We start from the raw sequence: 17,953 nt of genomic DNA on the forward strand, positions 1-17,953 counted from the left end.
AAAAGCACCACCTATTCTTCACTTTTCTATATGTTTGTTTCTTGTCTCATCAAACAACACATAAGCACCTCAAAGTTAGGGGAACCTGCCACTTTCACCTCTTATCCCTCCCCAGGGTTTCCCAAACATTATGCCAGGCACACAGCCTTCATATCTAGGGACAAGGTTCAGATAAGAATTCAGGTGAATGGCAAACCAAACCTGCCTTCTCCATAGCTATTTCTTTTCCTTCCCCTTTTCCTTCACCACCACATTTCTTTTTTTAAAATATATTTTTATTGATTTCAGAGAGGAAGGGAGAGGGAGAGAGAGATAGAAACATCAATGATGAGAGAGAATCATTGATTGGCTGCCCCTGCACACCCCCATGGAAGATCGAGCCCACAACTTGGGCATGTACGCTGACCAGAAATCAAACTGTGACCTCCTGGTTCATAGTTCAACGCTCAACCACTGAGCCATGCTAGCTGGGCACCACGCTTCTTAAAAGAGTAATCTGTCAGGGCAAGTCAATCAACTCTGAATTAGTTTCCACATCTGTGTCCTGGGAAACACAGTAATTAATTGGTATAAAGTGCCTGGCTATTTAATAAAAGTGGTCCATCATTATTATCTCACTCCTTGGCTCACTATCAATGAATTACCATTACTGATAGTGCAAATCAGACATCTCCCCCCCGAATGTGCCAGAGTAAAAAAAAAAAAAAAAAAAAAAAAAGGATTGAGCAACATTGTCTGAGATGGCACTGCATGGATTTCATAATTTAATTTTCATCACTGCCCTGAAGATCCCTAATAAACTCAGGAGTGCTCCCCAGCCTTGATTTGAATAGAAGTCTTTATGCCAAGCCCAGTAAAGGTACGCAGACAGAAGAGTGCTCCCAGCATGTGTAAATCCAAATGCTTCCAAGAGAGCTTCATGTCCTACAGGATAACATTCCCTCTGGGCTAGAAGTGGGGCTGCTTTTAGGCAAATAGAAGCTTTTCTAGAACCAAAGGAGTCAGTAGGTCTGTGGGCCTTACTCTCCATAAGGGATCTCCAAAACTGTAATTGATTGCTCACCCTATCAGAAACAAAGAACACCCTCATTATGTCTTTACTTATGTATATGTTATAAAAACTACAGCACAATATACAAAAAGCATGCACTATTAGATATAGATAAAAAAGCATCGGCTGCTAATCATTTTGGTTATGTACCTACCTCAGTGTACAACAGACCCTTAGAGCTAGGTTTGCTGTTATTGAAATATTTTTAAATTCTTATTTCAAAGTTAAAAGAGGGATAATCTGCAGTCTTCACTTCCTTTCATCTGATTCGTGTCTCAGCATACTTTGCCTGAGCTGCTTCTGGCACCATTCTACTAAATATGTTCTCTTTAAAATCACCAATACCCCAAGTACTGAATTAAGTGAGCCCTCCTCCTGTCATTATCTTTCTTGACCACATCTCTCCAAGTATTTAATACACATCTCTCCACTTTTTCTTCCTATCTCTTTTATTATTCATTCTCTTCCTTCAACAACTTATCTTCCTGTGTCTATCCCTTAAAGGTTACTATTTCTAGAGGTCCTATTCATAATGCCCTTTTCATGTTTCTGCAAAGTTTTCCAGGGAAATATCCATTCCCATGGCTTCAACGACCACATTGATGATACATATTTTTTATCTCCAACCTACACACCTCTCCTCTACTATAGACACATATATTGAATTATCTATGGATATCTATTAATGGCACTATCATCTATCAAGTCACCTAAACTAGAAATCCGGTAGTCACATAAAATGTTTCTTTCTCCCCAGTAACCACATCCAATTAGCCACAAAATACTATTATAATAGTCTTTGGAATTTCCTTTTAATCATATTCCTTCCTCATTATTTATATTGTCACTGCTTTTATTAGACTCTTATCACCTCTCACTTGCATTTTTGCAACAGCCTTCTAATTAGTTTCTTTGCATCCATTCTTGCCTCCTTCCAAACTGTCCTCCATGTACTTGTTGAAGTAAACTTTGAAAATTGCTAGTAATTCTGCCCCCAAATATTCAATACTAAATATAAGTGCTTTAGCATAACATAGGAAAGTCCTTTGTCATCACTAATTTCCCTTGCTAGCAACATCATCTGACATTGCTTCAATAAAACTGAACTTCTTGCAGATTCTTGAAAACTCTATTTCCCTTTATATTTCTGTATCTTTGCAAATGCTATTCCTTAGGCCCAGAATGACTTTTCCCTTTTTCAAACATATCTGAAATGTCACTTCCTCTGTGAACAATTTTATGGTTCCCTGGGCAATGATAGGCTATTCCTCTTCTGAGTTAGCATTTTATCCAGGCATCTAATCATCAAACTTATTACTCTGTATTTGAGTGATTTGTTTGTGGATATATCTTGAAGAGAGATCTGTGTGTGGAGCTGTAAGTCTATCAAAGAGAGAGGATTGTATTTTATGTGTCTTTATACCTTCAATACCTACTACAGTGTTTGGCACACAATAGGTGTTCAATAGATGTTTGGTGAAAGGATGAATACGGTTGGCTGCCTAGAAAGGCACTAAACCAAAAACAAACATAATAAAATAAAAAGAACCCCACAGTATTGCATGCATTGAGATCCATGGACTGGTTGGAGCTCAAGCATCTGGGTTCACAGTGAATATATGAACTCTATTCCAAAGGTGCCTAAGGCAATGATGGAAGATTCTATAGCAGCAACTGGAACTACAATAACCAAGAAGTTACATTATTTAGTTAACTTATAGTACTGTGATGTTCCTTTCTATTCTTTAGTATGCTCATTCTTGGCACTGAAGGAAAAAACCTTAGCCCTTAGGCTAGTGGTAGAGGTGGGAGTAAAAGGGGGAGTGATGATTAGTTGACTTCTTCAGTCTCATTCACACATTTTGGTTTCCATGGAGTAGTGAGAGCACATGTGTGATGTCGTCAAGACTACAAAATTGTCAGTCTCCAAAGAAGTCAAACCTCTTTTAAGAACTCTATCTTCTGACTTATACTCACCCACCTTCACAAGTCACACAAAAATGATCTTTTATCAAAGGAGGAAAATCTATGATATTTCAGTATGTAGTCAGTCAATCTAGTTGCCTCTTTTGTCATCATACCAGAAATATGTCTTGTTGGAGCTTAATATAGCACAAAAGAATGAGAGGAGTGAAAATTCAAATAGAACTCGGCAGAAAGAAAGTAGTTAAAGATAAACAGTGAGTCAGCTTTTCAGGCATTGCAATAGCTAATGATACCAAGGAAAACATGGACATTCATGCAAATCTCACCTAGGTTTGCTGACTAACTTTGTTGTCAAAGAACTATATTTTTCATTAAATTGACTAACGATAGGAGGAAGGTTCAATGGGGACCTGGCAAAGCAGAGTCTGATACTCTGCTATGGATTGAATTGTGTCTCACCAAAATTTGTAAGTTGAAGCCCTAACCCTCAGTGTGATGTTATGTGGGTGAAGCTTTTGGGAGGTAATTAGGTTTATATGAGGTCAGGAGGGTGGGCCCTCATTATGAGATTAGTACCTTTTATTTTTTAATTTAAATTTTTTTATTATTGACCCTCCTCCCTTTGCCCTCACCACACTATTGTCTGTGTCATGTATGCATCTATGCTCGTTAGTTAATCCGTTCAACTTCCTTTATCCAGTTCCCTTACCCACTCTCCTCTGGCATTTGTCAATCTGTTCCAGGTATTCATGCCCCTTGTTTTATTTTGTTCATCAGTTTATTTTGTACATTAATTTCACATATTGGTAAGATCATATGATATTTTTCTTTCTCTGACTGGCTTATTTCACTTAATACCTTTTAAAAAGAGACACCAGAGAGCTTGCTCTATTACTCTCTCTTCATCTTATGAGGACACAACAGGAAGGAGACCTCTGCAAGCCAGGAAAAAAAGTTCTCACCAGAACTAAACGATTCTCATGTCAGACTTCCAGTCTCCAGAACTATGATAAATAAATCTCTATTGTTTAAGCCACCCAGTTTATGGTATTTTGTAATGGCAACCTAAGCTGATTAAGACATCCTAGACTTCCCCCAAGGGGTGGCAACCCCGAGTAATTAGTGATGAGTTATTTAGTGTATATTGCCTGCTCCCAATTCCTCCAACACTTCTATTCCTCAAGAAAAGTCTCAAATTGCATTGAAATCACTTTTTCCTGCTCTTCTTGTTTGTCCTCCTCAAAGCTATGTTTATGTGAACAATTCAAGATATTTTCATCCTCAAGCCCTTTATTTCTTAAATTCCACAGAAGCTTGCAGATTGGGCAGAGTTTTCTTCTCTACTCCAAGCCTCCATTTCTTCTATGAAGAAGAAGTTGTGGAGTAGAATGATGCTGCTATTCTGTGTTGCTATTGAAAAAAAAGAGTAAAAATTCTTGGGAAATACTGAAAGCACAAGAGAGGATTTTGAAAGGAAACAATATTTTCAGACAAGAATGGGAGGAAGTGGTTAATGAAAGCGGAAGCAGTATGGAAAAAAGTTCAGATGCCTCCTACCACAGATTTAGAGTGGACACCAAACAAATAGGAATGGCAATGGCTGGAGTAATGTTCCCTTCTATCACTTTTAGAGAGCCTGACACAATTTTTAGTAAAACTACTCTCCCCAGAACTATATTGATTTGGAAAGTATCCACTTTAGGGATTCAAAGGTAATGAACTACAGATGGATATCTAACTCATGAGGCTATTAAATAAATTAAATTAAATAATATGGAAAGTGTTTAACATGGACCCTGGCTTATATTAATCACTCCATAAATGGGAGTTGGTGGTGGTGGTTAAATTGGGGTTTTTCTCAGGAGGTCATGGTTCAATTCCTGGTCAGGGCACATGCCCAGGTTGCAGGCTCGATCCCCAGTAGGGGGCATGCAGGTGGCAGCTAATCAATGATTCCCTCTCAGCGTTGATGTTTCTATTTCTCTCTCCTCTCCCTTCCTCTCTCTGAAATCAATAAAAACATTTTTTTAAAAGTTATAGTTTCCTTATCAAAGTAACTGCGTTCCTGACAATGTTAGGTTTGCTCTGAGTCAGTGTTGTGGTGACATCAATTGTGGTAGTGACGGAAGTTGGTTGATAGCAGCCCTGGAAAATAACTTGAGAAGCAGTGAATCATGAAATAGGTGAAATGCACCATCCATCCTGCTACATGAGCTTAGGAGCCATTAGTGACCTCTCTCTCTCTCTCTCTCTCTCTCTCTCTCTCTCTCTCTCTCTCTCTCCTCCCTCTTCTTCTCTCCCTCCCTCCCTCTCCCAAGTCTCAATCTATTGCCAATCTCTATTTCTCCTCTTAACTGCCTAACTGTTCTCCCAACTTCTCTATTCCTCCCTCATAGTCTATTCAAAAAGAAAAGGTCAGTGTAATCTTCTTAACATGTAAATCAAGACATACCATTGACCATAACAATTTGAACACATGCCTTTACCTCCATCGCTTTGCCAAATCTCTCTAAAATGACAGTAATTTGGGGAGAAAATGATTATAGCAATATAGTTTTTGTAGCTAGAAAATAGAAATACAAGGGTAATTTCCTGAGGAAATTGAATCCAAAACTGACAGTGGAGGTAAGTTGATAAGCAGCACAATTCACAGCAAGAATCTCCAAAGGCTCAGCAATTGGTAGTACCAACACTTTCAGAATTTGGGGTGAAAGTGAGGCTGAAAGTAGAGTATTGATTGAATTTTTATTAAGCAGTTAGAGCCCAAGATCCCATCCACAACTTCACACAGTTTAGTGATTGTCTCTAAGGACCTAAGTTGATCCCCAGTGAGTCCCACATCCTGGTGTTCATGTCTTTGTGTAATTCTCTCCCCTTAAATGCTGTTGGGACCTGTGACTTATTCCTAACCAGTCGAATATGGCAAAGATGATGTGATTCATTCTTATGATTAGGTTATGTAATATAAGGTTCTGCCTTAGCAGACTGGAGCCAGGGCCTCTTCTTGTGAGCTTGATGAAATAAGAGGCTATGCTGGAGAAGCCCACATGGCAAGAAACTTCCAGTGGCCTTAAGAAACTGTATGTGGCCTCTAGGATCTAAGGGTGGCCTCAGTCAACAGCTAGCAAAAACTAGGGTCCTCATTCTTATGGCCACAAGGAAATAAATTCTACCAAAAAAACTTAATGAGCTTGGAAGCAATTCTTTCCCAGTCAGTTCTCTAAATGAGAATGCATCCTTCATTGCAACCCCTGAGACCCTGAGTAGAGAACCCAGCTATACCAGGCTTTAACTCCTGATGCGTAGAAAGTATGAGATAATCAATGTGTGTCATTTGAAGCCACAAATTTTGTGGTAATTTGTTACCCAGCAATTGAAGACTAGTGCACTCATAGTCTACAAGTCTCACTCAATATTCTGACCTTTTAATAAGCTTTCTAGGAACATATTCATAAATTTGAGCAAATAGCCAAGGATGATTCAATATCTGAGGAGAGCTCCTATATCAAAGATAGAGATCTAAACCAACAAAAAACCAAGAACTGGGATTAAAAAAAAACAACCAAAGAAATGAAAAATAACCATTATTATTCTCAAAGAGATTGGAGAAGACATAGCATTCATCAAACAAGAACAGAGTGATTTTTTTTTTCTAAAAGGATACTCAGAAAACAAGAATTACTATTACAAATTCCTGCTCTTGAACACTTATTAGTAAGTGTTGTATAATAAGGAATTTGTCTGGTCTTTGTCCCAGATTCCTGGAATGGAGCTTCTAAACCCTTGGAATTTCTTGAGTGATAGGAGTATCTTTGTTATTCATGGTGGGTCTCTGGAATAATCTCCGAATTAATGTTAATGAGGTGACTCATGGTGGGCCCCTAGATAGTTTCAGGATGGGAGTTGACCATGCTGGAAAGATCATCCATGTTATTAGAGGGTTAGGGCTTTGAACTAGATGATATCAAACCCAATTTAACCTCTGGGGAAGAAGGGGGATTAGAGATTGAGTTAAATCACATGGTCAATGATCCAATAAGTCATGGCTACATAATTAAACCACAATAAAAACTCTTCTAGGATAATGATGAATCTTGATCCCATTGCAGGGCAGGGGAATGGAAACTTCCTTTGGGGATCCTCCCAGACCTCACTCTATGGGTCTCTTCATTTGGCTACTCCTCATTTGCATCCTTTATATAAAACTGTCATTGTAAACATAGTGTTTTCCTGAGTTTTGTGAGTTATCCTAAGGAATTATCAAACTTTAGGGGGTCATGGGAACCCCCGAATTTGTAGCTAGTTGGTCAGAAGTGTGAGTGGCCTGGGGACCCCTGAAAGAGGGCTATCATGTTTGGAATTGTGCACTTAACCAGTAAAGGATGCACTAGCTCTGTGCAGTGTCAGAATTGCACTGCAGTATTGCAGAAGAGTTAGAAGATAAAACTGAGGAGATCACCCAGAAGTAGAGCAAACAGATAAAAGAAGAGAAATAGAAGATAAAATATAAGCAAATTATAGGATCAGTGTAGGGAGTATAAGATAACAATGCATTTCAGCAAAAAAAGGTCAGGAATATTGGAGAGAAAAACATCAAATAAATAATTCAAGAAAATTTCTTACAATTAAAAGACAGTTTTAAGATTGAAAGGGCCCACAGAATGCCCACAATGGAAGAAAATAGATATGCACCAGGGTATATCAACGTGACACTGCATACTAAGGGCAAAACAAAAAACCTAACAACTTCTAGAAAAAAAAATTAAAGGTAACTGATAAGGGATCAGGAATCAGATGGCTTTAGACTTCTCAAAAGTTAGGATCTAGAAGATAATAAAGCAACGCCTCCAAAATTATTAGGGATATCACAGGATAAGAGCAATGCCACAAATCTAGACAGCAATTAGGCCATTTTGGAGCAATTCAAAAGTATGTCTCCCAGAAGATGAAGTTGATAGAAAAACCAATACATCTTCACATATTGGGAGAAGATTATACAATTGGAGAACAGTTTATAGGTGAAGCAATACTAAGTATATAGAAAATGAAAAAACTGAATAAACTAGATAATTATCAGCTCCATTCAAAATAAACCAATGTGCAAAAAGAAAAAGTAATTATAGTATGCTACATAATTCAATTGTGGATAGAATTTCCATAGTCAGAATATAAACACTAAATATTGATACAAGCAAAATTATAACACAACTGTATTGCGAGAGTGGTAGCATGGAAAGTTTGTGTTTGTGTATGCATGGGGGCTGATGGTGATAATGAGCTAAACTCTCCTCTTCCATAAAATGCTTTAATCTGAAAATTATTAATTGGCTTTATAAACATATCATTTAACTAAAGAAATTGAGTCTGGGGAGTAGTTAATGGGAGGGGGTGTGCCAGCTATGACAAGTAAGTATTTGTTTTGTTTATAAAGTAAAAATTTTAGAAAATAAAACCACTTTAAAAAGAAAATTTATAGGAAATCAAAACCACAATGAGATACCATCTCACACCTGTTAGAGTGGCCATTATCAACAAGACAAGCAATAATAAGTGTTGGAGAGGTTGTGGAGAAAAAGGAACCCTTATCCACTGCTGGTGAGAAGGTAGACTAGTACAACCACTATGGAAAGCAGTCTGGTGATTCCTCAAAAAACTGAGAATAGAGCTACCATGTGACCCAGCAATTCCTCTGCTGGGTATATATCTGAAAACCTCAAAATCATATATTCACAAAGATTTATGCACCCTATGTTCATTGCAGCATTATTCATGGTGGCCAAAACATGGAAACAACCAAAATGTTCTGCGATAGAGGACTGGATAAAGATGTGGTACATATACATGATGGAATACTACTCAACCATAAAAAGGATGAAATATTGTCATTTGCAACAGCCTGGATGAATCTTGAGAACATTATGCTAAGTGAAAGAGGTCGTCAGATAAAGCTAAGAACCATATGATTTCACTCATGTGGGATATAAAACTGAAACTCATGGACACAAACAGCAGTGTGGTGGTTGCAAGAGGGAAGGGGATGGGGGGGAAGGGGGTCCTAATATATGGTGACAGAAGAAGATTTGAATTTGGGTGGTGGGCACATGGTACAATATACAGATCTTGTAACATAAAATCCCACACCTGAAACCAATAAATTCATGTTGACCAATGTCACCCAATAAATTTATTTCTTAAAAAATGGAAAAAAAGAAAATGTAAATTAGAATATATCACCAAATTGCTTTAAACTCCTAGTGGTTTACCATTACAATTAGAATAAGATCCTAACTCTCACATCACTTACATGGCTCATCATGATCTAAATCCTACCTACCTTACTTCATCTCATACCACTGTTCCCTCCCCATCTCTAGTCTCCAGCCACTCTGGTCTTCTTTCTCTTGTTCCCATCTCGGAGATTTTGTGCTTGCTGTTCCCTCTGCCTAGAATCACTCTCTTAAATGCTTTTTGTGGCTGGATCCTTCTTTTCATTCAAAATTCAACCAAAAAAAATTGCCTCTTTAAAGGTGCCTTCCACAAGGCACATCCAAATCAAGGGATGGTCTAAAAGTCAAATGATCTGTACTCTTCAAAAATGTCAATGTCATGAAAGACATATAAAAGATGGGAAATATTCTAGATTAAAGGAGACTAAAGAGACAGTAACAACTGAATGTAATCTATGATTTGACTATCTATATTTTTAAAAGCTTTATGAAGCATTATTGGGATGATTGTAGAACTTTACTATGCATTGTGTATATGATGATAATGAATATATCATTGTTAAACTTCCTAAATATAATAATTATATTGTGTATATATAAGAATGTCCTTGTTCTTATGAGATACATGCTTAAATGCTTAAAGTAACTTTCAAATGATTCATTGAGAGAGAGAGAGAAGAAAGAGTTATAGATATCAAGTAAATGTCACAAAATGTTTAAAAAATGGTGAATATTAACGGATACTTACATATGTATTCACTATATTATTCTTATAACTTTTCTATAGGGTTGAAAACTTTCCAAATCAAATGTTGATGGAAAAAAACATCTTAAACTTTATTTGGGTTTAATGATAGCAATATTGGTGAAGTAATTCCAAACTTTTGAATATAAGATTAAGTGAATGAGTAAATATATTGACCAAAGTACCATTTTAGGCACTTTCTGTCATATTATCCTGTTTTGTTTTCTTCATTGTATTTATCATTCTCTAAAACATTTTTTAAATTTATATTTATTGTTGAAAGTATTACAGATATCCCCCTTTTTCCCCATTGACCCCCTCTACCCCATTCCTGCCCCTTCACCACACTATTGTCTGTGTCCATGGGATATGCATATATACATATAAGTTCTTGGTTAATCTCTGCCTTTCCCCCCAACCCTTCCCTCTGAAATACATCAGTCTGTTTTGTTGCCTACTTCAATGTCTCTGGATCTTTTTTGTTTGTCAGTTTATTTTGTTCATTACATTCCACATATAACTGAAATCATGTGATACTTGTCTTTTTCTGACAGTCGTATTTCACTTAGCATAATACTCTCTAGGTCCCTCCATACTGTTTTAAAGGGTAAGAGATTCTTCTTTCACAGCTACATAATATTCCATTCTGTAAATGTACCATTCATCTACGGATAAATAAACATTTTTAATTTATGTATTTGCTTGTCTTTTTAATGTCTGTATTTCCCTAGGTCCTGTCCCATAGTGCTAATTGAGCAGAGATGGTGTTTGCCTTATTTACTGGTGCATCCTCAGCATTCAAACAAGTACCTACCACATAATAGATGTTCAATAATTACTTGTGGAATGAATGAATAAAGCAATTCCAAGAAATCTTAGATAAAATCAATGTTCAGGCAAGTGCAATTTTTCCCCTAGGGCCAAGTTAAGGCTTTGAGACCCAGTTTGGAAAGGGCCTTGTTAATGCAGAGGTCTGTGAAGCTGAGAGAGAAAAAAAGAGGGGGGATTTAGCCTCCTTTTGGCATATGGATTGTGGCTAAAGGGATTAAGACCTACCAGAAATGGCAGTAGTCCTAGAGGTTTTTTTCAACCAGAGAAAAGGGCCTTAAAACTACATGGTAAATGATGACAGAGAGGTCCTGAAAATTGCTCCTTAATGCTTTAATTTTCAACTGAGTTATGAGTCACCTTGTCCTTGCAAGTCACTTCAATTGTGTATAGACTCTTCCCTGAAATTCCCTCTTACCAGAGAACCAATGAATTGTGCATTTTGAGCAAATTCTCAGTAACAGAGGAAAATTACAGGGAAAGAGGTAAAGGGGCATCTAAGAACACAACAGGTGATTCTTCAGGGGAAAAGAAAACTATCTTTCCTCCCAACTATCTTTATCACAGCAATTCTACCTGTCAACCTCTCTTTTTCTTAATTTCTTTTCCCTATCTGTTTTCCCCTCCTTTATCACTATCCCCTACCCCTGGCTGGTGCCAGAAAATATTGTTGAGAGTGGAAGGGTAGTAAAGTAATTTTGGGTGGGAGCCATTTTTACTAAAATAATACCTTTTCCTTTTTCAGATAAGAACACACACACACACACACACACACACACACACACACACACTTTCAAATATTGATAATGATTATCGCAGCTGTCTCCAGTATTAATACCACACCATGAAGTTTCTAAGATTATTTTATACTCTTCCTAAACACCATCATCTCAGAAGTACTATCAGTTCTACTCTCCCAAACCCCCACCCTACCCCTATCAATGCCAGTGACAGGTCACACCAAATTTTGCCGATATCTTTCTTTATGGCATTAGAGTGATCTGTTTTCTCTCATTAATCCGAGCTCAGTTTAGAATCTTGGCAGTTCAGGACCGAATGGCTGTTTCTCATCAGCTATCCCCTGTATCTAAGCCATAGTAAGTCAAATATTCCAAAAAGATGATCCCCCCTTTTTTTAATCCTCCTTCAAATTGCCATCAATCACTTAGTTTGCTTTCAGGCCCACAAACATCTCACTCTTGCCTGTCTAAGAAGACCTTTCTGTCATCTCCTTCATTCCCCTGGTCATTCATCATCAGTTAGAATTTTAAATTAGGGATTCCATTAGCATGTTGAGTCCATGAAAGCCAAATGACCCATTATGGACTGAATCCAAATATATAGGCAGGTGGTTAAGCAGGTCCAGCCAACAGCCTTGGCATAAGCCTTGGCAATGCAGGCCTGAAACTAGCGGTAGCAGCAAAAATCAAGAATTACGTTTTCACAAATGACCTCAAATTAACTATGCCTGCTCAAGAGGAACAAAATAGATCTGTAGATGCTTCCAGTACCATGTACACTGCCAATGATAATTTTTCTCACTGGTTGTTTTTACCATGTCACACCAATACTAAAACCATCTTCATTGGCTCCAAATTACCTTTAAATCAAATGTTTAAACTCTTTAGTCTGGCATTCAAAGCCTTTTACATCTCCCCTTCTTCCTACCACTTACTCTCTACTAACCTCATTTCTTATCAATCCATGGTACGGTCCTTTTACCTCAACCAGCCTGGCGTATTCTCACCACCATATTTCCTCTCTCTTTGCCTATAATGCCCATCCAATTCCTTCTTGCTGATCTATATTAATTACATCATTTAAGACCCACTTCAAGATTTGCCCCTTTCAAGAAGCCTTCCATGATTCACTCACAGTATCACTAATATTTTGTGCTAGAACAGACTTTATAGCTAATTGATCAAGTTCAACTTTACCCCACCTCCATTTTTCAGATGAAAAAACTTGAGTCCCAAAGCAATTAAATGATTTGTATAAGATAATGCTGTGAGTTTACTGGTAGAAACTTAATCTGAGGACAGATTTCCTGACTTCATTTGCATTTTCCTTTCCATACCATCACACTTTGTCCCCACTGTCCCACCCCACAAACAAGTATAAAGAAAGGGTGATATCATGATCATAAACTGGCATCTGTATTTGGATTGGTTTTCACCTGTATTTGGCTAATGTCAACCACCAAGTTCTAATAATTATTGAGGGAACAAATCATGTCTAATATTTCTGCACCCTCATCTCCTTCCCCATGGCATCTTATAGAACTGTATATACCTCAGACTGGCAGCAAATGTATCTTAACTGTGGAATGCTTAACTTCAAGAAAATATAAAAACAGAACAAATATAACAAATACACTCTGGGTGGATTATTTTATTACATACATATTCAAAAAGGTTCCTCTAAACAGGACTTCCTATAGTGAGCTTGGTTACAGATCATTAACTATTATCCAGAGAGAGAGAGAGTGAGAGAGAGCGAGCTGAGAAACCTCAAGGTAAAAATGTAAGAATAATGGCTCCTCTTAAAGGCTCAAGAAATAATAGAAGGGTATTAAAACAGACTTTCCACTTTGCAATCCAGAGGATTTACACAGTCTTTGTCTCACAACCCCCAACTCAGCACTACGTTCTGGTCTTCCTCAGCTGGACATTGAGTGATACAAGTTCTAAATGTCTGTTCCGCCACTAATTATCTCCATGACCTAAGACAACATCACTTAATCTCACTGGACTTGTGTTTTCTCAACTGTAAAAGGTTAGGGAGTGGAGTGGAGGATGGAAGTCCAGACTTACTTTGCCTCACACATTTGTTGTGAAGCTCAAGATGATATATGTGAAAGTACTTTAAAATCAAAAAGTATTTATAAATTCAAGTTATTAACTTCTAAAATCCCATTTCTGTCTTAGTCAAATCCTAGGAGATTAGAGCAAGTGAAGGATAACAGGTTTGCATGTTAATTACATCTAAATTAATTGTTTAAATCATCTACTTTCTCCATAAATACGGTGGCAGGAGGTGGTGGGGGGGAGTTTGACAGCTGCTAAGACTCAGGAAAAGCACCTATTTCTTCCATAAATTTCTCTAAAAGGGAGGGTTTAGGGAAATTGAAGATATTGGTTAGGGGAAAGAGGGCTTCCACTCTAGTTCTACAGTGTCATTCTCTCATTTAATAATGAAAAGAAAATTTAAAAAGAGGGAGGAAAGCTTTAATTTTGCACATGTTTCAGGTTTTCTCTCCTTTTCCTTTCCAGCACTCCTAGCATGCCTGAAATCAAAGGATCTCTGTGCTGGGGGTAGAGGTGAGGTAACACGTTGAATACTCAAAGATATGACCCCACTGTACTGATCTATCCTTCATCTAGCCCAATTAGATAACTTATATAGCATGTCCAAATGCCCCAGGTTAGGGACCATGTCTGCCCTGGGATAACCATGTCCACTCAAGCCTCTGTGGAGATGGTCATCATTCGTGTTCACATGTAGCTCTTGGTCAGTGTTGTTCATTTAGAAAAGAGCCTATTAGGAAATCAACAATCAGCTGAAATATAAAATACTGTAAAAAGCAAAAAAAAAAAAAAAAAAGACATCCTAACCAGTAACCTGCAATGAATCATATAATTAACAGACATTTTCTGAATCTTTACTATGGTCTCAGCCCCAGGTTAGGTTTTGAGGAAAATACACAAGCATCTAAATAAAGCTTTCTCTGAGACCCCTGGACTATGGGGGAGAAGAAGGTATAAATAAGATACAGCAAAGATGCCTGGAAGTCAGGCATCAATTAACCCATTCTAACTATTACCACCAGCCATATTTCCATAAAGCAGTGTATTCAATGCTGGGTTGAGGAGAGACTAAAAAGCAAAAGTAAACCTTGTTATAACATAAGGCAATAAGGTAGCTTGTGATGTGCCAATAATTTTTCATTAAATTAATCATAATACAATCCAGGCAGTATATATCTAGCAACCGACCCTAATGGAACAAAGGCTATGTGCAAACAACCATTTTAGTATTCAGCCTCAAACTGACCTTACAGCAAGAGTTTACATCATAAATTTTGGACTCTGTGATTAAGAATAGATTTATAGACAAGAGTACCAATGAACATATATGAAGCAATAGCTCCAAGTCATCCCCTGCTGGTGTCCTGCTTGAAGACACGCTATCTATGCCAAAACCCCACCCCATCATTCTAACCCAAGAGGCCATCCTATTCAGTGACTCCTCCGCCTTCAGCCCTTCTGACTATATGCTGCCAGGTTTTAGTGAAAACAAGATTTAAATGTGAGATATTGGCCCCTTCTAAAGACAAAGATTTCATCAAAGTCTGAACGTGTGAGAAGTGAATTACCAGTGTAGGCTTACTGGCTGGTCAGATCTGGCATCTGGGTGTTTCAGTCCTGAATTCTTAGGGTTAAAAGCAGCTTGGCTGCTTGAGTGTAGGATAGGAGAGAAGAGAAAAAGCCCAAGGAGGGTAAAAAGGAGGAGCTCTTTGTGTGGATTTACTGAAGGGAGGCCTGTCATCAGTGAGGGAACTTGATAGGGCTCACCTCCCCAGGGCTTCCCCTACTCCAAAGGTTAGGCATGGTCCCCACACTAGCTTAGTAGCTACCAAGCAATGTAACCTTTCTGCAAAAGGGTGGGCTTAAGCTGTGTTGCTGCAGTGAAGGTCTGGGAAATATAGATCTCATCAGAGATTCTGGTCTTGGGAGGAGGCGAGATGAGACTGTCTTCTCTGGTATTATTTACTGCTGGGATGTAGTGTAGGGAACAGAAAAATGCTGCAGATTTTAGAAAATTCTGGGTGGGTCAGTGTCAGTAGGAAAAAGAAGAGGAATTAGTGGAGGATATAGTCTGGGAGGAGAGGGTGAGAGGAGGGGCTGCAGAAGGAGGGTTGCTATCCACAACTGCAGCATTATGTGTCAGAGATAAATTCACTTGTCATCTTTCAAATTAGGTTTATAGGTACTCCTCCCCCCAACTCCCACACAGCAACGGCTTAATGGGTGGTCTTCTCAGTTTTTAATTGCAATTTTGCAGTATATTGGTGCCTAAAGTCTAGGTCTGACTGAGGTGATGCTTTGTATGTATGTGCCCATAAAAATAGAGAGAGCTTCTGAAGTCTCCCGATGTAGTGGGAAGGGTGCTGCGGCAGGGACCGCTGTTCTCTTCGCCAGATAATCTTCTGGTCCCTAATGTCAGAGTGCTTCCTAGGAATCAGGAGGTGAAAAAGATGTGGTGTTGCAGTGAATTTCCCCCAGTCCAAGACACACACACAAGCAAACACACACATACACAGTAACAAGTTCAGTAAAAAGTCCTGCTGATGCCTGGGAAGTCCAGCTAAAAGCAAACGGCAGGATCCCATGGTCAAGGCGCGCCCTACAGACACCCGGATCACTGCGGAGACCTGGACAGCCAGAGCATGCAGTCCCGCAGCCACTTCCTGGGCACTCTTGCCTAGCTCTCAGAGCTATATCTGCAGGCTGTGGAAAATCAGTGCTCAAGCCCTCCCTCGTCACATACCTTTCCCAAAGCACTTCAAACCCTGTACCTAAAGGCAAACCGCTCTGATCTGGCAAAGCTCAGAAATGCAAAAAATGAAGGTGGGGAGGCAAATTTTACTTCAATGGAAAGGATGAAAGGATTGAACACACACACACACACACACACACACACACACACACACACACACAAAGAACCCTGTGCTGGTTAATTTTTTCCCCAGGGTTAGCAAAAAGAATTACTTGCCCACAGAGGTTTGGAGATGGGGGTAAGAGGTTGGTCCGAGGCTAGGTTCACCTGCTGCTGAGGTGAGAGAGCAGACACAGGAAGGAAGCTGTTCTGAGCAGCAGCTCACAGCAGAGTGAATAAGGGGATGGCAAAGACCCTCAAGTTCGCTTCTGGCTTTTTTTTTTTTTTTTTTTTTTGCATTCAAGTCACTAAAGGGTTAAGCGCGGCTGGGCTCCAACTCCCCCTCTCTACTCCCCCTCCCCTATTGTCTCCCCCCTCCCCTCCCATTCGTCGCTAGGAGGTCATCAAGCCTCTGTCCAGTCGGCTTTCGCAAGCCCCTCTGATTCCCGCCCATCTGGCCCGTGGCTGCTTACGAAGAGGTGTGCGCACACCGAGGGGCGTGTTTCAGCTCTGGGAGACGCTGAGAGCCCCGGGTTAGAACTCAGAGCTCAGAGCAGAGCCAGCCATGGAGTGGGGCGGGGTAAAGTTTGGCACCCTGCAAGGGGTTGTCGAACTAGAGGGGGCGGGGCGCCCAAGGGTACTTTAGCCCTCCAAGCTCAGGGGCACAGGCTGACCAGACCTGAGGCGGTGTGAAGCCATGGACCGCGGGGCAGCCGCGGCCCGGGGCACTGCCCCGACTCAGGATGGAGAGCAGCCCTCGGAATCTTCAGAACCGCCGCCGCCGTGGCCGCCGCCGCCGCAAACGCTGCTGCAGCCGGCTCTTCCACCGCTCCACGCGCCTTCGCCAGAGCCGGCACCACAGTTCTGTCCAGAGCTTGCTCCAGAACCCTGTCCGGAGACGACCCCAGAACCAACTACAGAACCAGAACCAGAACCAGTCCCAGAACCAGATACAGAACCGGCGCCCGAGCCGACTCCAGAACCAGCTACAGAACTAGACACACAGCCAATCTCAGAACCGGCCCCAGAGCCGGTCCCAGAACCAGCCACAGAACCGGCCCCAGAGCCAGTCCCAGAACCAGCCACAGAACCGGCCCCAGAGCCGGTCCCAGAACCAGCCACAGAACCGGCCCCAGAGCCGGTCCCAGAATCAGCCACAGAACCGGCCCCAGAGCCGGCCCCAGAACCAGCCACAGAACCGGCCCCAGAGCCGGCCCCAGAACCAGCCACAGAACCAGCCACAGAGTCCTGCCCTGAGCCGGCTCCAGAGTCCTGTCCGGAGCCGAGTCCAGCACCTCATCTACTGCAGTGTCCAGTGATCACTCCAAAGACGGGTCTAAAGACCTCGGCATCGCCCCGAACGCCAGTGCCCCTGTCTAATATAAAGGTAAGAAAAAGACCCCCTGAGGCAGGCGAGGCCAATGGCTTTCGGGCTCTCAGGACTCTGGGTACCCTTAGCATCCCATTTGGCTGCCAACAACCAGAAAAGATGCTCAGAAAGATGCGGGGATGGCAGAG

General features: G+C 40.3%; 1 protein-coding gene across 1 annotated transcript in view; it reads left to right on the forward strand.

Annotated features, from left to right (window-relative positions):
• The first annotated feature begins 16,984 nt into the window (after window positions 1-16,984).
• The window catches only part of DGKK (diacylglycerol kinase kappa), a 144,026-nt gene continuing 143,057 nt past the window's right edge, over window positions 16,985-17,953 (forward strand). The window contains exon 1 of the mRNA XM_079764664.1: window positions 16,985-17,822. Coding sequence (XP_079620790.1) covers window positions 17,133-17,822 — 690 coding nt within the window. The 5' untranslated portion in view covers window positions 16,985-17,132. The remainder of the gene's footprint in view (window positions 17,823-17,953) is intronic.

Source organism: Cnephaeus nilssonii (assembly GCF_951640355.1).
Source record: "Cnephaeus nilssonii genome assembly, chromosome: X".
Taxonomy (NCBI): Eukaryota; Metazoa; Chordata; class Mammalia; order Chiroptera; family Vespertilionidae; genus Cnephaeus; species Cnephaeus nilssonii.